The 20,919-nt window shown below is 60.3% G+C and overlaps 3 protein-coding genes across 4 annotated transcripts; all 3 read right to left on the bottom strand.

The window, feature by feature from the left end:
• Window positions 1-5,328, bottom strand: LOC138686135 (maestro heat-like repeat-containing protein family member 7). Its single transcript, XM_069788134.1, has 8 exons — window positions 4,655-5,328; window positions 3,811-3,948; window positions 2,818-2,994; window positions 1,998-2,153; window positions 1,368-1,469; window positions 843-945; window positions 442-501; window positions 1-152 (listed from the first exon to the last, which is right to left on the bottom strand). Exons 1-8 carry the CDS (start codon window positions 5,156-5,158, stop codon window positions 1-3), a joined length of 1,392 nt encoding a protein of 463 aa, XP_069644235.1. The 5' UTR covers window positions 5,159-5,328.
• A 197-nt stretch (window positions 5,329-5,525) lies between these two features.
• On the bottom strand, window positions 5,526-8,299 carry LOC138685971 (uncharacterized). Its single transcript, XM_069786908.1, has 3 exons — window positions 7,366-8,299; window positions 6,152-6,258; window positions 5,526-5,705 (listed from the first exon to the last, which is right to left on the bottom strand). Exons 1-3 carry the CDS (start codon window positions 7,724-7,726, stop codon window positions 5,526-5,528), a joined length of 648 nt encoding a protein of 215 aa, XP_069643009.1. The 5' UTR covers window positions 7,727-8,299.
• Window positions 8,300-8,910: 611 nt separating this feature from the next.
• Window positions 8,911-11,406, bottom strand: LOC138684759 (maestro heat-like repeat family member 5). 2 transcript variants are annotated; one of them, XM_069779510.1, is made up of 3 exons: window positions 10,138-11,406; window positions 9,753-9,832; window positions 8,911-9,344 (listed from the first exon to the last, which is right to left on the bottom strand). In XM_069779510.1, the coding sequence occupies exons 1-3, from the start codon at window positions 10,438-10,440 to the stop codon at window positions 9,209-9,211; spliced, it is 519 nt and encodes a 172-aa protein (XP_069635611.1). In that variant the 5' UTR covers window positions 10,441-11,406; the 3' UTR covers window positions 8,911-9,208. The 2 variants fall into 2 exon arrangements, with proteins under 2 accessions (XP_069635611.1, XP_069635539.1); XM_069779438.1 differs by having other exon boundaries at window positions 8,911-9,832.
• Between the last annotated feature and the right edge of the window lie 9,513 nt (window positions 11,407-20,919).

Raw genomic sequence — 20,919 nt, 5'->3', positions numbered from 1 at the left:
TCATTTCTGCCCGGCTTTGCAGGACCAGCAGCACAGCGCCCACAGGGTCCACCCCGATGTTGGCTGCTCCCTCGGAGATCTCAGGGTCAGCATGGTCTGAGCTGCCAGGGATGAGACTGAGAGTTCGGCATCTTTCTCCAAAAGCTGGAGGGCTGCAGCAGAAGGAAAGAGAACAGAGCTGAAACCCACCTATCTGCAGAGACACCCAGGCACCCCCTCCAGACCATGCCAGCCCCACCCATCCCTTTCCCTGGCCAGATGGAGCAGGTGGGACAAATGCATCAGCTGGAAGCTGCTGCTCAGGAATGCCCCAAATGCCCCTGAGACGTTCCTCTGCCCTTGAAGCGTCTCCCTGGAGCAGGGCGAGGCATAGCAACACGCTGCCCAGGCTCTGTCCCCTGCCCCACCAGTCCTGGCGCACGCAGCACTGCCCCTGCTCACCGTTGCAGATCTCGGACAGCTTCTCCTCGCTTTCGTCCCCCAGGTGCCGTGCGGCAAGCCCTAGGCACAGAGCTCTGTCAGACCTCCTGCTCCCCAGCATGCTCCCAGCAGCACAGCTCGTGGCTCTGCTGGTTTGGCTGCACACCCTCCTCCCCCTCAGCAGAGTGACCCCAGGGAAGGACAGTATCCGAGGGGGGGGGACGGGACCGAGCAAGGCTGCCGCTAAGCCCACCTGCGCGGGCAGGGGTGGGAGAGGGACGCGCAGAGACCCTGGCTGCCCAGGCCCTGCATGGGGCAGTCGGGGCTCTGGCAGCCGCAGGGCTGCCCCTTGCTGCCAGTGCAGCGGCTGGGACTGGGACCAGGCTGCCAAAATGGGGACCCCAGGGGCTGCTGTGGCTCACCAATGAACTTCAGGGCTGCTTCTCGCAAGGTGACCTGAGCATCCTTCAAGTATGGCAGGCTCTGACTCAGATATTCTTCAACTCTGCTCCTGTCCTGCACCAGCTGGAGAGAGCACAAGGGCATGGGGCTGACACAGACCCTCCGCAGTGGGCTGAACCGGTCCCTCCTCCCAGCACCCCCTGTCCCCCTTCCACCTCAGGCCATTCCCAACTCCCAGCCAGGAGCCCTGTGGGGTGGAGGTTGAGAGTCAGCTGCAGGCAGAGGCGGGGTCTGGGGGTCCTGAGACCCCTCTGTCCGTCCCACTGCCAGGGCCCAGATGGGCTAGGGTCTCCTTCAGCATCCTGAGGGCGGGGAGGGGAGAGGGGCCTGGAGAAGAGCCCCTGGGGGCTCTGTGCCTGAGGGCAGGGAAGGAGGATGCAGCTCCAGGCTGCGGGCTCTGGGCTGGAGCAGGGCAGGCGAGGCACAGCTGCACAGGGGGCAGCCCTTGTCCAGCCCAGGCCCTGGGGCTTGGGGGTTGTCCTCACCAAGCACTCCCCGATTCTGCCTGTCTGCTGTGTCCGGGTCAGGTGCTTGAGCCGTTTCCACTTTAGCAGCTTTGCAGCAACGAGGAGGGCTTCCCGAGAGGCCTGCAGAGGAAGACGGGGATTGAGGGGACCGTGGGCAGGGAATGGGGCTCAAAGCCCTGGCCTCCAACACTTGCAGGGGCAGCTGGGACGCTTCTAGGGACTCTTGTGTTCAGGCCTTGGTGGCCACGGGCTGCTGCTGAGCCCTGCTGGACCAGGTAGGGCAGGTGTGGGAAACGTCTGTGCCAGCTTCTCCAGCCCTCCTCGCGCTGGGTATGCTGGGACCCTTCCTCTGGGGTGCACTGGAGGCCACCTGAATGGGGGGAGCAGGGGTGGGAGGGGACGCCCACCTTCCCGTCCTCCTCTGCAGCAGGAGGCACAGAGGGAGGACGGGAAGGCAGTGGTGGGACCGGTGCGGGGAAGGAGGGGAGCTCTGCCCTGCCCTCAGTGACTCAGGCAGTTGGACCCTGAGGTGACACAGACTCCAAGCGTCCAACTGCCAGCAGCCCTTGCCCCTCCCTGATGCGCAGGCCACCCCCGTGGTGTCAGCACGCCCTTGCCCGCATCACTGGTCAGGTTTGAAACCTGTACCTTGGCCACGCTCTCGGTCTGGTCACTCATGTGGAAGAACAGTGGGAGCAGGCTTCTCCGCACGTTCTTCCTCATCTGCTGCTTGTCGTTCCCCACCACTGTCTGCATCGCATCTTTGAAGAGGCAGATGGAGAGCTCTCGCAGCTGGCTGGATTGCTGGTAGGGAGGAGGACAGGAAGACTTCAGCAACGGCCGCTCCCTGAGCCAGGGCGTTAGTGTGGCTGATGTGAGCGGAGATGCTTTGGAGTCAGGTTCTACACACAGGAGCTGTGGGCCAGATCTGCAGCCGTGGCTGAATGGCCCCAGGCCCACAAAAGGCCATGCATGCAAGAGGTTTCCATCAGGCAGCGCCTGTGCCAGCCCCCGGCATTCACCGCCAGCCACACCAGCCGCACCAGTGCAGAGCTCCCCAGGGATGGCCTGAGGAGGAGACCGGGCTGGCCCTCGGCAATGCCTCCGGGGCACACATGGCCACCTAAGCCTCAGCCCCTCACCACGGCACTTGGGGAGATCGTCTGGTCCTCCCTGGCAGTGCAGCCGGGGGAGGCCTCGCAGATCTGAGAGCAGCTCTTGGCTTGCAGGTGCTTTGCACAGGGGCTAGGCTGGGCCTCAGCACAGGGGGCTTAGGTCGCCTGGAGGCATCGAGTTGTCAGGGAGAAGCCGTGCTGGGCTGCAGAGCCCAGAAGCCATCTCCACGAGAGCCCAGGGGCGTGAGGAGGGGAACAGCCCTGTGCAAGTGCTGCCGCAGGGCCGGGCTGAGGGGCAGTTGTCCTTGCAGAGGGCCCATCAGTGGGGCTCAGGCTCCCACAAGCAGCCTTACATCATCAAAGAGTGGCGGGAGCTTGTCCACCAGCTGCAGAGCGGTGGGGCTGGCCTCCTTCCTCTTCATATGACCCATCACATTTCTGAAGACAAGCAGGGCCTTCATCTTGTTGTCACTGCTGGCATTCTGCTGGGTCTCCATGATGTCTGGCAGCAGGACCAAGATTTTTCTTGCCTGCATGAAGCACAGAATTTCCTTTTTGTCAAGCGGTGAAAGACCACCCTGGCAAAAATGCTCTGCCCACTAAGCACCAGCCTCCCGTCCAGATTCCTGGCAGGTGGCACAGGAATCCCTTCCGCCGCCTCTTGGCAGGTGCTGGCCATGGGCGCACCGTTGGGGACGTGAGGATAGCAGGGGATAGGGAAGTTAGGGCAGGAGAACAAAGGCTCCGTGTCCCCTGCTCAGCCACCCCCTTTTCCGACGGGCCCAAACGGGCAGGTGGGTTGGTAACCCTCCGGGCCTGGAAAGCTCCCCAGACAGCCACCGGTCCCCTCCATGCAGCGCTCTGTTGGCCCCCACGGCAGGGTGCGGGGAAGGGCAGAGATCTCTAAGCTGGCAATGAGTGGGCTGTGACCCCTTCATGACAGAGACCCGCTGCCCCAGGCCCCAGAGTCAGCCCGTAACATCAGCTGTACCCGAGGCTCTGGCTCATCCTCCCCCTCTCAGCAGGAAGCTTCTTCTGCGGACGGTAATCCCTCGACTGAGGCAGTCTGGCACTGGCTGCCTCGGTGCAGAGCAGAAACTCCTGCCCAGCACCACGGGGATGCGCCAGGAGCGAGAGCTCCTGCACGTGGGTGAGGGAGCTGTTCTCCTGGCGCTGCAGGGGCAAGGTCTGAGCCTGAGGGACCCCGGGGCCCGCGAAGGGGACAGCAAGGGCATTTGGAGCCGTCACCCCACCTCCTGACTCCCAGCCCAGGCCAAGGCACCGCGTTACCCACTGCCGCAGCCCCAGCCTGCCAACGTGGCTTCACTTGACTATGCCCTGCTCACCGTCTCAGGTCTTTGCGACAGCGTGACGAGGCCTCTGAGCGCCAGTGAGAGCAGCGCCAGGCTTGGACGCCTCAGGTACCTATGGACGTTGTACAGGCCAGCAAACTCCTCTGATTTCATGTCGCTGGAGGCCAGCAGCTGAAACAAAGATGGCAGTGAGAGCCTGGCAGAGCCTGCGGGGCTCCCAACACGGTGCGGCTCCTGGTTCCCACTGGCAGCTCAGGGCCAGGGCACCAGAGCCAGACAGCCTGTCCTGGGGGCAGCTCTGCCCGTGGACGGCCGCTTGGCACCCCAGTGCCCTACACCCCACCGCACACCACAGGGTTGTGTGTGCCAGCTCCTCCTGTCCGCTGAGCGTCGGCAGCCACTTGCTCTCATGCCTCTGAGGAGCGATTGAGCAGCAAGAGCTGGCACAAAGGAGGCATGACACGCGAGTGGTGACGAGTGTCTCCTGGCGCCAGCCTTGCAGCCCGCTCAGCCTGTGCAGAGGCCGTGTCTCTGCCCCTGACCGAGCCCTTGCCCTGCCCCAGGTTTCCAGGCTGCAGAGCAGTGCAGAGGGATGGATGCGGGCAGGGGGGGAAGCAGAGTGCTGCCTGGGCAGGCAGGGGCTGCCTGGGCTTCGTGCTTGTGCACCGGGGGCCCAAGCAGCGTGGGGTGGCCCTGCACGGCTGGCGCAGGGGAACCTGGTGCTGGGCAGGTCCCTGCTGGCCCTAAGGGGCTGTGTCCGTATGTCCCGGAGGAGGTGACCGTGTCGGGGCAGATGGGAGGGGAGAGGGCCGTGCCTGTTTTCCTGGAGAGGCAGGCACAGCCCAGAGAGCGAGCAAGGACCGGTCTGATCACTCACAGCCAAGTGATGGATGCAGGCGTCCTCCGTGCTGGAGCCGAACACCCTGCGCAGCTGCTGGTCCTGGAGCTTGCTGAGTAGCTCCCTCAAGACCTTCTCCAACGTGTGGGTCTGGGAAAGCATCACATCCCACATGGCCAGAGCAGCACTGCAGGCCCAGAGCACTCTGTCAGCAGGGCTGCCTTGGCCACCACACTGTGCCCGGGCCAGCGCGGCAGGTCCCAGGCTTGTCCTGCAGCCCTGGCCATTCTCAGCCCCCTCGCTTGAGTGCCTGGGTCCCCGCCTGGGCAAGCAGGAGGGGGCTGAGATAGTGTTCCCCACGGGGCAGGGAGGAACCTTGTGGCGGGGCTCTGGGCTGGCTTGGCCGGGTTTGGCTACTGCAGGCCTGGCCGATCCACCAGGGCTGGAAAGCGTGGTGCGGTGGAGGGCCCTTCTCCTCAGGGGTGTCCTGTGGTTTTCAGTGGCTCTAGCAGCCTGAAAGTCTCCAGGCCCCTCTCCCCACATGGACAAGCCCACAGGAGCTGTTGGGGTCAGTACCTGTCACAAGATGGAGAGAGCTTCAACAGGCTCGTGACCACTTCCATGGGGCACTGGACAGTCATCAGCAGAAGAAGGAGGTCCAGGCTGTGCCGGGCTGACGCCGTGTGGATGTGCTCCACGTTTTCATAGATGCACCTCACGATGTTTGGCACCTGGATGGCACACAGGTGAGGATGGTGCTGCCACTGGAGTGCAGCCATTTCCTCAGCTGCCTCTGCAACTGCTGCCCTATCCATGCTACTCTCCTGGCTTAAAAGGGCTTCAAGGTGCCTGAGGCACCTGCATGAGGGAGGGAGGGAGGGATGGAAGGAGGAACAACGCCTGAAAGGGCTCAAGGGCAGGGCAGCCACAGGCCGCTTACCTCCGTCAACCAGCAGGCAGGTTCTCTCATAGCCATATCCAGGATGCTGCTCGCCTCCTCCTTGTCATAGGTGCTCGAGTCTCTCATGGCCTCGATGGCCACAAGGACGATGTCTGTCCTCTCAGAAGGCTGGAGGTATTTTCCAAATGCCTATAGGAGGGAGGAAGGCGGGGAAGACACGTCACACCGAGTGTCCTGGTGGTGCTGCTTAGGTGAGCGGCGAGAGCAGCTCTGGCAAGAGATGGCCTGGCGGTGCTGACAGCAGCGCCCACAGGACAGCTGGAGGCAGGGGCTGCAGTCACTGCGCGGTGGAGGATGAGAAGAGAGGGCCCTGAGGGTGAGAGAGGAGGGCTGGGGTCGTGGGCACAGTGTGCTGGCCCTACAGAGAATCAGGGCTTGCTGGTGGACAGGAGGGCTGGAGCTGCTGCTGGGACACTGGAGTGCAGCCCTTTGTAGTCCCTGCTCAGCGACAGCAGCAACCCTCTCACCAGTGACAGTGAGGCCATGCCAACCGTGCTGATTCCGGATCCCTTTGCTCACACAAGTCTCCTGCTGATGCCACGGACAAGAGGCCCAGCAAGCGAGGAGCTCGTTACCGTTGTAATGTTGCTGGTGCTGGGCAAAGAAAGCCAGGAGGTGATCGCAGCTTCCCGTTCCCTTTGACGCTGTGGATGCTCTGCATTATCCTCTGGCAGTGTCGTGCCTAAACAGGAGGGGATCACAGAAGAGTCGGTAGGACACAGCGTCTTTGCCAACAAGCTTACCAAACGGTGAAAAGAGCTTTGAACTAGGAATGGCTGAGGAGGGAGGTTATGACCCACGGTCAGGGGAGGAGGTGGTGGACAAGGGTGTAAAGCACAGGGTGACAGGCGAAGGGAACAAGAGGGACCTGAAGGATGATGGAGAAGGATGAGAGACTCCTGCCTCAAGCGTATGTGTGCAAATGCTCACAGCCTTGGAAACTCAAAGGAACTAGAGCTCTGCATGCAGTCGCACAACTAAAACATTGTTGGAATAACTGAGCTGCAGGGGACGGCTTGCAGGGCTGGAGTGCTGCGGTGCACGGATGCAAGCTCTTCAGGAGAGATGGGGAAGAGGAGGCTGGGGGGGCGTGCCTCATATTTGAAGGAGCAGCTCAGATATACGGGACGATCAAGAGTCCGAGAGAGAGTACGTGGGTCAGAAGCAGAGGAGAGGCAGTGCTGGTGACATGGTGGTGGCAGCGTGTTGCAGACACCCCCACACGCACACTTGGAGAGAGGATGTGGATGAAGTCTTCCTGAAAGCACGTGGGGAAGTCTCTGTTTCACATGCCCTGCTTCTCATGGGGAACTTTAACGTCCCTGAGACCTGCCTGCAAGACGGCAGGACGCAAGCAGTCAGGGAGCCTTCTGGAGGGCGTCAGGGACAGCTCCTTGCTGCAGGCACTGGAGGGACCAGCTGGGGTGATGCACAGCTGGATCTGCTGTTCTCCAATAGGGAAGAACTATTTTCAGGACGTGGTAATCAATGATAGCTTTGGCTGTGGGGACCATGAAACAGCCAGGTTCTGAGAGGTCCTGAGAAGAGTAGGGAAGGAGAGCAGCAAAGAACAGGTCCTGGACTTCTGGCGAGCATTCAGCTTCTGCAGCAAAACAATAGCTGGGATGCTACGGGAAGCAGCTGTGAGGGGCAAAGGAGGTCAGGGAAGCAGACTTTGATGGAGAGCCTCCAGAAAGCACAAGAACGGTCTGTTGCAATAGCCAGGGAAACAAGCAGGCATGTGAGGAGGTGTGTGTGGAGGGATGCGGTCCACCACAGCTTCTCTTACATTTTTGCTGCAGGATGAATCTGAAGAGGTGATGAAGAGCATCCAAAGCAACCCAGCTGATCTCCCAGCTCTTGCGAGTGCGGCAGAGGATGAGATGCCCCAGCAGCTGTCCCAGGAAGGGCATATGGATCTCTGCGTGGCAGGCAGGGCCGGCATCCTCTCCTACAAAGGTGCTCCAGACCTGGGCGGGGGAGGGAGGACAGGTAGAAGGGCTGACGGGCAGCAGCTGTGACCAAAGCCCTGAACCCAAGACTCTGCCCAGGGGAAGGATCCCCGGTGAGCTGGAGCTTTGGAGGGCCCTCTCAAAGCAGCTAGCTGGGCAGCAGGGCAGGGAGAGCTGCCAGGCCTGGGCTCCCACCATGTCCCTTGGGCAGTCCCGTCCTGCGCAGGACTGGGGGCCGAGACGGCTCCTGGCAGAGAGGGAACTGGGGAGAGAAGACCGTGGGAAAAAGAAAAAAGAAAGAAACCAAGACCCTCGCTCCAGGGCAGAGCCTTGCTGAACGCCTCAGCCAGTGCCCAGGCTTGCCGCGCAGGCATCTCTGAGCTGCAGGCTGCTCCCGTGTGCAGGGAAGGGGAGAGAGCCTGGCTGGAGGGTGCCTGGCTCCTTACCTCCACGGAGGAACAGCTGGCCAGCAAATCGCTCAGCCTCCCAATCCTCCCCACGGCCCTCTCGCACACAACTGCACTCTGGCAGTTGGTGAAGGTCAGCAGCATCTGGGAGGAGAGAAACTGCCGATGTGCCCTGCGAGCTGGCACCCGCACCAGCAGAAGCAGCACTGCTGGAGTCCTGGCTGGACACGTGCAGTCCCTGTGGCCAGGCAGGTAGGCAGATACCACACCCCGGGCAGCGTCTGCTCCTTTCTGTGCCCTCCCCCGGAACACAGCCCTGTGTCCCCTCTCCACGAAGGCTGGGCTTTTGGGCAGGAGCCTGCCCGGGGGGTCTGCAATGTGGGAATGGGGATACAGCCCCCTGGGAAGCCGGGAATACAGAGCTTCAGGGCTGGGCTCCCTGTGCAGGACAGGCAGGTCCCAGGGGTTCTCTGCCCCGGTCAGACCTGGGGAGGAAAGCACAAGGGACTGCGAGGCAGGGGAAGAGCAGCACCAGCTGCCACCACTGTGGTGCCTGAGGAGAGGGGTCAAATGCCTCCCACAGCTTTGGTGCAAGGAAAGCTCTGGGGACAGAGCTGGCCCAGAATTGCCACGAGCAAGGCTCTGCCGTGACACAGGAGGAGGCTGCAGAGGGGAAGTCACATTGACTGCAGGCAGGGGGCACTGGGCTGCGGAAGACCATGGTGGGCCACCCCTGCCTCCCCCAGGGGAGCTGGGCACCCTCCCTGCAGTGTGCTCTGTGCATGGCACTGGGGTGGGAACTGTCCACTCAAGAGTGGACACTCCCTTGCAGGGTGAGGAACAGCCCCTGCGAACCCTACTCTTTGCCAACACCAGACCTGTAGGATTGTCTGCAGCTCTGTGAAGCCAGGGGCAGAAGAGCTGAGCACCAATGTCCGCAGCATGGTGTCCATGGCGTCCAGGGTCTGCAAGGAGGACAAAGGGTTGTGGCAGTCTTTCTGCAGTCCCTCTCAAGCCTGGAGATGGATCTGAACTCCCCACACCAAGAGAGGATGCCTGCGCTGCCTCGCGGTGCCCAGGGGAAGCCTCGGAGCAGGCACGCTGCTGTGGGCAGAGCAGCCTGCGGCACTGGATGTGGCCAGGCCCACGGGAAGGGGACAAAGGGATGAGGGTGGCAAAGCAAAGTCGATACCCTGCCGTGCCTTGGATCTCCGGTTGTCTCTCAGCGCGCGGTGGCCGGGGAGCAGCCCAGAGGACTGGGGGCTCCTGTAGCTCAGCCAGCACTTACCTCGAAGTAGAGAGTAGTGTCCAGGCCCTGCATGTCTGCTTTTGGAGGAAGCAAGAAGACACTCTTGAAGCAGGCTTCTAAGAGGCTCTTCTTTTTGCCCTCTAGCACCACCTCCACTTTGCTGCAAAGAGAGAGAGGGGGGGTCCTGTTGGACACTGGTGCTGGGAGCGGTGGTGCCTCGATGCCTTGGGCAGGTGGACACGGAGCTCTGGAGCAGGGGGTCCCCAAGAGGGATGGAGGGTGTGTGGGGAGTGCTGCCAGGAGGCACCTCCTCCGTCCTCGATATGGCCTGGGCCAAAGGACAGTCCTGGCAGGCAAGCCTCCCGCTTCCCACTCTGGGGAAGAGCCGAGACGTGGCGGGGAGCTGCAGGATCCCTCTGCCCTCCCCTGCGCCCTCCCAACAAGCTGCCAGCAGGGCAAAGCAGGGGCCCTCTGATGGCACCACTGGACTGTGCCTGGATGGGGGGTGGCCCCGGCCAGGTCCAGGGCCACGGCTGGTGGAAAGCCAAACCAGGGGCCTGGCAGGTACCTCAAGGCAGCGATGGCAAGCATAGCTTGCTGCCGCACCGCTGTGTGCAGGTGGTCCCTGGGCTCCTCTTCCAGCAGCACCTGCAGAGCACGTCTGGGATGGGACCTGGCAGCTGCCAGCACCCAGTGCCAGCAGACCCAGCACCAGGTGGCAGGGCTGGCGGAGACCCTCTGCCCCTGCCCCAGCACCGGCCCCCAGAGTGCCCCCCGCCCCGGTGCTGGGGTCTCTGCTGGCAGGGCTTCTCAGCGGCATCCGAGTCCCCTCGGGGCAGCTCGGTGTCCACACACGCTTGTCCCTGCCTTCCCCTGCCCATGCGCTGTCCTCACGTTGTGCCGGTGCCCGGGGACCTTGCCGCCCTCCCCAGACCCGCCAGGTGTCCCCTCACCTTGATATTCTCTGCCAGCTCAAATTTGTGGCAGAACGCATTCAGGCCCCGTGACAAGCCCTTGCTTTGCCTTGCAGCTTTGCACAGGGTGCAGATGGTCTCTAGGAACTGCATCTTCTGGGCCTTCTCCTGGCAGCCAGGGGACAGAGAGACAAACGGGGAGCGTGAGAACGTAGACACGCGGCCAGCAGGACCGGAGCACTGGGGCTGCAGTGCTGTGCAGGAGACCCGGCGGGAGCGGCTCTGCCCAGCCAGCGGTCGCCCAGCAGCCCTGGCAGCAGGCAGCAGAGCCGGTGGCTCCATGGGGAGACGCAGGCACAGCTACCATGGAAATGGCCGTGGTTACCTTTTCGGAGCTCTTCAGGAAAACCTGGATGAACTGCATGGATTCTTTTTCCTTTCTGTACAGAGCCAGCCAGCTGGAAGCGGCAGAGAGGGCACCTAGTAAAGGAGGAGAGCAGGGAGGGCTGTAGGGAGAGGCCGAAGGCAAACAGGGGGAGAGGAAGGAGCTCTGCCCTCCGTCCAGCCCCGTTCCCGCTCCCCCGGCGCGGTCTCCCCACGGGTGTCCGGGCTGGAGGATGCCCGGCAGGTGGGCTGTGATGCTGGAGTGCAGCACGGCACAGAAAGGCACGAGGGCACCGAGCTTAGGAACTCGCTTGCAGATGGGCTGGAAAGGTCCCCGTCCCCCGCTACGGCTGCCTGGTGCCAGGCCAGCTGCCTCTTGCTGCCCATATCCCGCAGCAGGAGCCGGGTCCCCTCTGCTGTCTCCCACCCTGCGGGAGGCTGTGCTGGGGCAGTCTCCCAGCCCTAAGCAGCATTCCGGCAGTGCCGTGCTCCCCACCCGTGGGACCGCCACTGCCGATGTGCCGGGGAAACAGGACCCTGGCGTCTATCGGGGTGCGGTCGCTGTCCCCAGCCCTGCCCAGCCCAGCAGGGCCCCTCACTTACCGGTCTGCAGCGGCTTGGGCACGCACACCTTGTGGGGCTCCGGTGGAGAGCTGCTCTCCTGGGGAGCCCCGTTCTCCTCCCAGGCCACCCTGGGGCGGCTGGGGGGTCTCTCCGCCATCCTGCGGGACAGAGGAAAGGGGTAGGGATGGGGAAGGGGTAAGCTTTGGCAAAATGCCTCGGCACCGCGGGGGTGGCGATGAAAGACGTGGGCTGCGCTCAGGGGCTCCTCGCCAGCTCCACGCTCTCGCCCTGTCCCGTCGCCGTCCTGCCGGACACTGCGGGGTGGGGGCCACGGCTGTGTTGACCATATGCAGCACCACAGGGTGTCACAGAGACAGGTCAGGTCATAAAGGCACCACTGTGACCCGCCACCCAGGCCGGGAGGGGCAGGGTGTCCCCTGTGGGCGGCACAAGGCCCACTCACCCCTGGGCACTTGGGTCCTCTTGGGGGGCCCCAAGCCCCACATTTGCCCTCATATTCCCTGGGGATCTCCCTGTTGCTCTCCAGCTGGCCCAGAGCCCCATGTTCTCACGTCCCAGCGTGCCCCCGGGACCTTTCATTCCCTTCAGTGCTCTCCAGAGCCCTGCCTCTCTCCTTTGGCAAGGTTATGTTAGATGTCTGAGATTTGTTCAAGCTTAACGCAAGTTGTATTTTTTTGTCGCTTCATCTCTTCTCTTCCTCCTACCAAGCAGGAAGAGCTCATGCAGAAAAGAGGGAAAAGAAAATGAAGCATCTTCTACTGAGTTTGCCCTTTTAGGATTTGGGAAGCTTGCAGAAATGGAGGTTGCTGTCTTGCTCGTGTTAGCTTGTTCTGTTTTTTTGACGGTGACCAAGAACCCCTCATCATTGCGCTGGTGCTGGCTGACCACCACCTCCAACCCTCCACGGCCATCTCCTGGGACACTCCTCCTGCCTGATGGCCTGCGCTCCCTCCCAGCTTTCAGAATGGCGGGAAGCCCGTTTCTGCGGGGGCTGCACGCAAGTTCTACCATTGGAGTGTTTTGGTCTGTGGGGAATGTTATCCCCAGGCAGGGCTGTCTTATGCTTGGTTTTTAGCAATACGGAAACTTCTCCCCTGCAGCACAGTAGGAATACCACTTTCTGCTTTAAGCTTGGAGCAGGATAAGAAAATGTAAGGTCAGTATCCTAACCGAGTGTTTCTATCCCAACTCACTTTGTACGTCGCTAATGAAATTTACCAATTCTTTTGTAATCTCACGCTAATCTTTAATCATTCCTGCGACGATACTACACTGGCCCCAGTGCGGAGTTCACCAGAGATGTGACGAGACGCTCTCTTCACGTTGCTACAATTTCTGGCATCTTACAATTCACATCCTTTCCTCCGGTCTGAAAATCTCTTTTGGCAAAAAGGTGTTTACACCTGCTCCTCTCGTCTGATCGTTGTTTGGTGTTACAACTGTCAATGGAACTTTAGCATGGTGTATTGCTTGCCAGATGCTCTCAGAGTAGGAAACCTGAACAAAATACGCTCCTTGTTCTAAACTGTCTTAACATGTTGAATCAGTCCCCTCATCTACAGTCTAAGAGACAGAGAGCTTGAAGGATGGTTCAGAAAGTCTTCTTTAAACGTGCAGAACTCATTGGGATCCAAATAAAAGTTGGCTGATTTGAACAGGACCTAAGCTGCTCCTTATTTGTGCCTTTAGAGATTTCTAAGGTAGGCAGCAGAGAGGACAAACGCTATTTGATGATGTCTGCAGCCACAGATCACAGAATCACAGAATGGTTGAGGTCGGAAGGGACCTCTGGAGGTCATCTGGTCCAACCCCCTGCTCAAGCGGGGACTCCCAGAGCTGGTTGCCCAGGACCACGTCCAGACGGCTTTTGAGTATCTCCAAAGGTGGAGGCTCCACAGCCTCCCTGGGCAAGCTCTGCCAGGGCTCAGTCACCCACGCAGTAAGAGTGTTTTCCGATGTTTGGAGGGAACCTGCTGTGTTTCAGTTTGTGCCCATTGCCTCTGGTCCTGCACTGGGGACCGCTGGAAGGAGCCTGTCTCCATCCTCTTTGCACCCTCCCTTTGGGTATTGATACACATTGATGAGGTCCCCCCCGAGCCTCCCCTTCTCCAGGCTGAGCAGTCCCGGCTCTCTCAGCCTTTCCTCATGGGAGAGATGCTCCAGTCCCTTCGTCATCTTCATGGCTGTCTGTTGTACTCTCTCCAGTATGTCCACGTCTCCCTTGTACTGGGGAGCCCAGAACTAGGCACAGTGCTCCAGGGGTGGCCTCACCAGTACTGAGCAGAGGGGCGGGATCACCTCCCTCGACCTGCTGGCAACACTCCCCCTAATGCGGCCCAGGACATCGGTAGTGCTTTTTGCAGCAAGGGCACGTTGCTAGCAAAAGTTCAATTTGGTGTCCACCAGCATCCTCAGCAGCCTTTTCTGCAGAGCTGCTTCCCAGTCGGTCGGCCCCCAGCATATACTGGTGCCTGGGGTTGTTCCTCCCCAGCGGCACGACTTTGCAATTTTCCTTGTTGAACTTCATGACGGTCCTGGCGGCTCGTTTCTCCAGCCTGCTGAGGTCCCTCACTTGAGGCTTCTCTCTTTTGGTAGCTGCTCACATTTGTAACCACTCAAGCTGTTCAGAAACTGCAGTGGGTCACCAAGACTTCCCCCTTCTAACTGGGACTATTGAAGTACTGAAGCCAACAAGCTGCTGCAATATAGTGTGCATGTTGACAGCCCGACTCTTACCGTCATGTCAGCTTTGACATAAGCAGTATGGCTCTTCAGGCTCTGGTTGTGCAAAAACCTGTTGAGAATCTACCACATAATTACATCTTTTCTTTCTGTCGCAGATGCCAACTGTTGCCAGAGCTTTGCCAATGTTTGTCTAGTAACGTAGTTCCTATTACTGCTTACTCTAATACTAGCTTTCAAAGAGCTGAAGAAATAGTGACATGATAACGTCCTATTTCCCCAGAAAAAGAAAAAAAAAAAGAAGATATTTCACTGTGACTCTTGTACAATTGTATCAGCTTTCTGCTTTTCTGTAATAAATGGCTTCCTTTTGCAGAGGGAGAGGTCCTCCTTTGTACCACCCCTGCCTCATCAGCTGCACGCAGGCATCTGGGCAGCATGCGCTCGGTTGAGTCCCAGAGAAACTCTTCCCTTATGAACTGGGACCTGCCGAAAACCTCGGGAGCTGATACGCTCCCCTGGGGAAAATTGCATCCTTACCATTCTTGGTCACCCAGCCTCAGCTTTTCAGGGGCCTTTCCCCGTACCCACTTTCAACGCACGCCTCTTCTGCTTGGGACGTGACTGTTTGCAAAACCCCACCAACCCCACCACTGCTCCCTTGCACGGTCCCAGCCTGCAGGGCATTTTGAAGCACGGCTCACGTCGGCTGCAGGGGGACACGGAGGAAGAGGCACTGAGGTGTCTTGGCACTCCCAAAGACCCCTGCACCCCCCACGGGGCACCCAGCCCACTGGCCACAGACCCATGGCATCCCCATCAGCCAAGTGAGCCCAGCAGGAGGACGGGACAGATAAAGCACCTTTGGGATTCAGCAGGCGAAGTTGCTGCCAGCCCCAAAAGAAAGATCCCAAAAGAGGCCAACGGCACAGCCAAGCCTCTGTGCCTTACGCGCCTGCTGAGCAGCAGCCTAGGGGAGCTGGGCTCTGCTGAGGGGAGCTGCAGGGAGGACAGGGCAGCCACAGTAGCTCAGAGGTGACGTCCCAAAAGTACCCTGGGCTGCACAGAGACCATCCCGACCGCGCGACCAGTGTTCCCTTCACAATGGACGTCCTGCCAGGGCTCGAACCTCTTTGGCCATGGCCTTCCTGGGTCTTCCCGCTTTCCTGGAACTCGGCGCAGCTCCTGGTCATGTCCAGGGCAGTCTAGTTCAAGGGGCAGGCCCAACCAAACTCCTGACTTCTCTGGGTGGTTTGTTCTTCTTTGCTGGGGCACGGAGCTAACTAAACCCTAAGCTGTTAGGCAGAAGCACTGGTCACCAGAAAGCCACGCTTCAACAAGAGCAAGATGGTGACCCTTCCCTGCAGCTGCCTGTGGGTTACCCCTCGCCAGCGTCACCCCCACACAAAGGCCCTGACCTGGGGCCGCTGGGCCTAACCAGCTGTCGCGTCCCAAAGTTGGAGCGACTCAGGTTCGTGGATTTCCTTTGTCAGAATTAAGGTGAAACGACACCAGGGGAGTTCAAACAACAATCAACATTTATTCAACCTAGCTAACTCTGTCCAAGTACACATGAACTTGTTAATATGAACCTTGCAACATGTCATTAAGCCGCTGTTTGAGAAGAGGAGGAAAGTACAGAAAGAATGAAATGGAAAAAGGAACATGAAGTGTATCAGAAGGAGAGGCCTCCCGTTGAGTCACGAGGTTCAGAGCAGACCCCCTTGCTTTCTGGACTCCTTCTCAAAGAGGAGCTCAGGGGCGGCTAGGTCCACTCCTAGTCTCAGACTTGGTCAACGGTTTATGTTTCAAAGGATGACGTGTAGGGACTGTGGAAAAGAGAGAAGGAAAAGAGAGAGAGAGAATGAGAGAAAAAAAGAAAGAGAGAAGAGAAGGGTTTCACCAGTCCTGGGTCCAGCGTTGGTCCAGCCAGCGTAGAGATCCAGTTCCGGAGGGCACGCACTGAGGATTCGTTCTCTCCTCTTTTTTAGTGTGTTAGTTGATGATCTCAACATGCGCAGTTCCCACACCTGGGGTTCACTGGAATCGGTAGCTTTGGGGGGGGTGTTCATTGTGGAGTTGCTTCTCTTTTCCTGCTGGTATGACCACTTAAGATAGAAGCACAGTCCCAACTTCCATGGGGCCTTCTTCCTCCAGGAAGGCATAAATTGTGTTCCTTCTCCTGGTCACTCAAGATAAGGAATTGGGGCCTTGGAGAAGTGCGTTCCCACCCTCCGTGGGGCCCTCTCTTCTGTCCACATTGTCCTCTTCACAAAACTCCAGCATTTTTACAGAGGCCGTTTTGTCCACCAAAGCTCTTTTAGCGGATGTTTGAGACATTTGAATTTGTCAGACCGTCACACCAGCGGGGCTGTGCCCTGAGGCTCACCTCAGCCCGCCAGGGATCATCACTTGGTCTCCTGCTCCAGGCTCTCTCCTGGGGAACCGGAGGGCTGGCTCCTGGCCGTGCCGCAGCTTCCTTCATCTCGGGGAGCCCCACGGTCGGTGCTGAGGTCTAGGCCTTCATCCTATAGGCCTATAGCCGGTGTAGGCCTTCAGCCTATAGGCCTATAGCCGGTGTAGGCCTTCAGCCCTGCACTGGGGCATGGGGCGTGGCGAGGGGCATGGCACAGCAGGGGCTCGGCCTCTCACCCAGCCTTTCTTTCTCCTTGCAGCCCAGCTACCCTCTCCCCAGCCCTGCTGGCGCATCCGTAGGGGGGGACCAGGGGAAAGAGCTTTCCTGGCGGGGGCAATGGGAGAGGTGGGCGCAGAGATGCTTTCGAGGTCGGTGCTGGAATCAGCATGCCCGAAGGGGCCTGATCCTCCCCTGCCCGTCGGGAGACCCTGCTGCTCCTCAGGGGTGGCAGTGCCCAAGGAGAGGCCATTGGCTGCCTGCTGCCAGCCCTGGGAGGCCCTGGGACAGACGGAAAGGCTCAGGGAGGTCCCTGGGTGCCAGGAGAAAGGCACAGCAATCCCGCAGTGTGAAAAGGAAAGGGTGTATTTCTATGTCGGCAAAGTCAGGTCCCCACAAACCCAGGGCTTTTCAGGAGAAAAGTAGCCCGCAGAGGATGAACAGACTGAGCCAACCTCACGTAGCGCCGTTAAGCCTGCCTGGGCTCTGGAAGCGTCACTGCCACCGCCTGCATGGAGTCCCCTTGGAGCCCGCGCAGGGTGTGGGTGCCCAACAGCCAGCCGTTACGGGCTTCCTTCCCTCCTCCTGCACAGCCCCCTGTTGCACGCATTATGCCCACCCAGGTGTCTGGAGAGAAGTTGTCGGAGGTGTCCCCACCTCACCTCAGCTCCACCCTGCCTTTCTAGCCAGGAGGTGTCAAACAAAAGGCTCGGGAGCCCAAGCAGAGCTTTGGCAGAGTCAAGCCGCCCAGCTGAAAAGCCGCCCCCTGTAGCTCCCCTCTCCCCAGGCACGGTTCCTGCCTGGGATTTCATTGTCCCCGTGGCACAGGGTGGTGGCTGCACAGCTCTGGGTACCCCTGACAGCGCTGCCCTGGGCACCCCGCAGCGCCCTGGCTGTGTGAGCCCCCGGATGCTCCCCCCTGCAGCTCTGCTCCCCTGGGTGCCCAGCACTGCTCCTCCTCCTCCCCCTCCTCCCTCCTCTCCCCCCGTGGAAAATCCCCTCCTCGGCAGGGATGCGCAGCCACAGCAGGGCACACTGCCAGAGACCAGGAGGTGCAAGGGCCACGAAGAGCAGGGCTACAGCCAAGCTGGTACAGCAAAGCCTTGGGAGAGGGCTGCCCTTGGAGCAGGACCGAAGCTCCAGCCCTGCTTCCTGCAGTGGCCTTTCCCTGCCCCACCAAAGCTCACCCACTGCCGAGTGCAGATTTCACAGCCACCAAGGAAAGACCCACATCGTCAGACCCAGTGGTTTGCAGATGGGGCTTTACTGAACAGACGGAAGCCTGGCTGGCCGGCACTGGCGCTCGTCCTGCTGGAGGAGGCTCTTGCTGGACATCTCTCTCGGGAGCCTCTGTGCCCGAGAGGCTCTCCTGGCACTCGCCGACGTGGACCAGATCTGCTCCGCGGGGCTGAGGAGTTGAATACAAAGCTCTGTAGTCTTGTAGGGAGTCACAGGGAGGTGCAGAGCACCACTGCAAGTCTAGTCAGGACACATGTGGTGGGATCTGCTTCTGTCTGGAGAGAGCAGGCCCACGGTCCGTGCAATGCAATCCCAGCCTGCTGCTCTCCACGCCACGAGGGCTGTTGGGCAAAGACCCTCTTTGCCCGGGGGCTGTGGGAACTCAAAGGAAGGAAGGGCGCTGCCGCGCAGCGGCAAACACCGGGCACGTTTGGAGATCCTTACCTGAGGCAGTCCTCACCACCACAGCAGTGGGCTTTTCCCTCTACCTTCTCGAGGAGGCGGGTCGCTGCTCCTCGCAAAGCCCACTGGGTCGTGGGGAAAGGCTGCTACCGCAGCACGCAGCAAGGACAAAAGTCTCCCGTCTCGACCAAGACCCTCCCACCTCTCCCCTCTCCCAGTCGCCCTTGCTGCCATGGTCCCATTCAAGCCCACAGCCCCCTCAGTGCCGGCTGTGCTTGGGGCTGCAGAGAGGCACCTGGCATCAGGGACTGACCCGTGCCATTCCCACGGTGTGACAAAGGAGAGGATGCTGTCCACGTCCAGCCCCGTGGCTCTGGGATTTGCTTCCCCCACCTACAGCTGGGTCACCAGCCCCCAGCTGGCCCAGGTCTGGCCTGAAGCTGGCCCACACTCACCTTTTCAGAGGTGAGGACTCCAAAAGGCAAAGACTCAGCTTGTCCTCTGGGCTTTCCTTATCCTCCGCGGATGGCCCTTTTCTGCCCTCTCCCCACCACTCTGGAGTGCCACGAACGCAGGAGCCCTGCACAGAGAGAGAGGGGTGAGCACAGGAGGTGTCACTGGGCAGCAGGGAACTGGTACAGCCCCACACAGGACAGTCAGCCCCCACGCTCCTAGGGCTTAGGGACCTTCCCACCTTGGCTCCCCGCAGGACAGGAATACTCTTTTCCTCATTGTTTTTCGCTGCCGGCGGCACCTGGGCCTCCCATTGCTCTCGCTTGTCTTTCCAAGCCTTCGGGGCTGCCACTTTTGCCTTTGCCTTCTGCTGGCACTTCTTGCGCAAGGAGTCCCAGAGCTTGCGTCCTTCCTCCTCCGTGCACACACGGGGCTGCGCCTGCAGGGCCACGGCAATGCAGCAGCCGGCAGTGTTAGTCTCCCCAGCGGAGGGCTGAGGGGATTTTAGCTCTCTCCCTCCCTCCTGCCCCTTCTTCTCAGCCTCTCTGTCAGCCCTGGTTTGCTCACAGTCAGTCCTCACAGGCCCGACTGCAGAGCCTTTCTGCAATGACCCCTGAGCCAAGTGACCATGGGGCTGAAAGCAACCCAACTGCTTGCTATGCCAGACAAGCCTGGCAGTGCTGTCGCCATTGCAAACACCACCAGATCAATTCTTCGGGTGTTGCTGGAGATGACAGAAGTGAAGGCTCTCTTCTAAATGGACAGAACAACCTGCTGCCTCTCGATAAAGCCTCGGGAGAAGTGCTACAGCCTTCAGCTAAGCACGCCATATGGGGTCTTGCAAGACATGACATCCGTATCACTATGCTTTTCTACAGGTGGCTACGACACAGGCCCTCCAGGAGCCCACGCCACGTACCGGTCCTGCCCTCCTCTTCCCTGCCCTAGCAGGGGGTGCAGGTTGGGGTCCAGCTTCCCGCAGCTGTGGGCTGCTGCATGCCTCTCGCCCCAGCCGACGCCACTGCAGCACTGCCAGCTCGCTGCAGACACACAGTGGGAGGAGATGGTGTGAGCACAGGGAGACCGCTCTGCAGCCGGGGCTCCCAACCTGGGTGCCCACCGCAGCCGCAGAAGGCGGCTCTGCCGAGAGGCCAGTGCCAGGAAAGCGCCTGTCTCCCCCGGTGCTGCGGGGAGCGGGAGGAAGGGCAGCGCGGGACAGGAGACGCTGCCCGTGTCTGGAGAGATTTACCACTTGAGCTTGTCCTGCAGATCCCTCTGGTCATCCCTCTGCCCCCTGCGCTTGCGGGTGACCTGCCCCAGGATGCACGTCACCACCTGCCGCAGGGCCTGGTGTGTCCGTGGGGAAAGGCTCCTGCAACAGCAAGGACAAAGTCTCTCTGACCCTTCAGCTGCGACTCTCCTGCCTCTTCCTGCGCCCAGCCCCAGACCTATGTGGCCCCATTTGGCCCCACAACCCCTTCCAGGCAGGAGGAGTTTCAAGCACCTGCTTTGGCCCCTGCCAGCGGGCTCTAACCCAGCTCATTCCCATGGCTGGAGAAATCCCCGGGCCCTCTGTGAGGCCCCATGGCTCAGGGGTTGGCTTCCTTGACCCACCACCAGTGGCTCACCGCCACCCCAGTGCTCCAGGCCTCGGCTGGAGCTGGCGCACTCTTACCGCTTAGGGGGGACAGTGTCGTCCTCGCAGACTGTGGGTGGCTCTTCTCCGGCCTCTTCCCACTCCCCCATCATCGTCTCCAGGAGGTCGGGGCTGGAGTCCGTCGTCTCCAGGAGGTCAGGGCTGGAGTCCCCCATCTCCGTGCTAGTTGAGGGGCTGCCTCATGCTTGCTCAGAGGTAATAGATTCCTGCACAGGAAGAGACGCTCATACAACAGCCCCGCACCCGGAGGGTGCTGCTTCCCAGCATGCACACCCCCAGGTCACTTCTGGCAGGGACCCCAGTGGGATGGGGAAAACCAGGAGAAGGACCTCAGCATACCCTTGGGGTGATGCCTGAGTGTCACCAGGGTTCCACTACAACTAACTCCCTGTCGCCCCTCTTGCTCAGGAAAGGCAGCAGTCACCCGCCCAGCTCTGCTGCAGCAATGTTGCTGGGGCGGCTGGGGTGCTAGAGGTACCTTGCAATCTCAGCCCCCCAGAAGAGAAAGCGCTCTTTTTCTGCAGGAATTCAAAGTACCTGGCTCCTCTGTGTCTCCTTTTCTCTCTTCGCTTTCGCTTTCAGCGTCTCCTTTTTGCTCTTAGACTTCTTTCTGGTCCCTGGCCGGGTTTGCAGTTTACTTTTTTTCTCCTCCGCCAGCTCTGTTTTCTCCTTTTCCTCTTCATCCAAGTGTTTCTGGATGTGTTCTGGAAGCTTCTCCTTCTTCTTCAAGTGTTTATTCTGGAGGGGAACAAAAATGCAACAGCAGGCTGCATTAGTCTGCCCTGCA

This window comes from Haliaeetus albicilla, chromosome 1 (assembly GCF_947461875.1).
Source record: "Haliaeetus albicilla chromosome 1, bHalAlb1.1, whole genome shotgun sequence".
Lineage (NCBI taxonomy): Eukaryota > Metazoa > Chordata > Aves > Accipitriformes > Accipitridae > Haliaeetus > Haliaeetus albicilla.
Note: the sequence above shows the minus strand (reverse complement) of the source record. Positions and strands in the feature narration are given on the sequence as shown.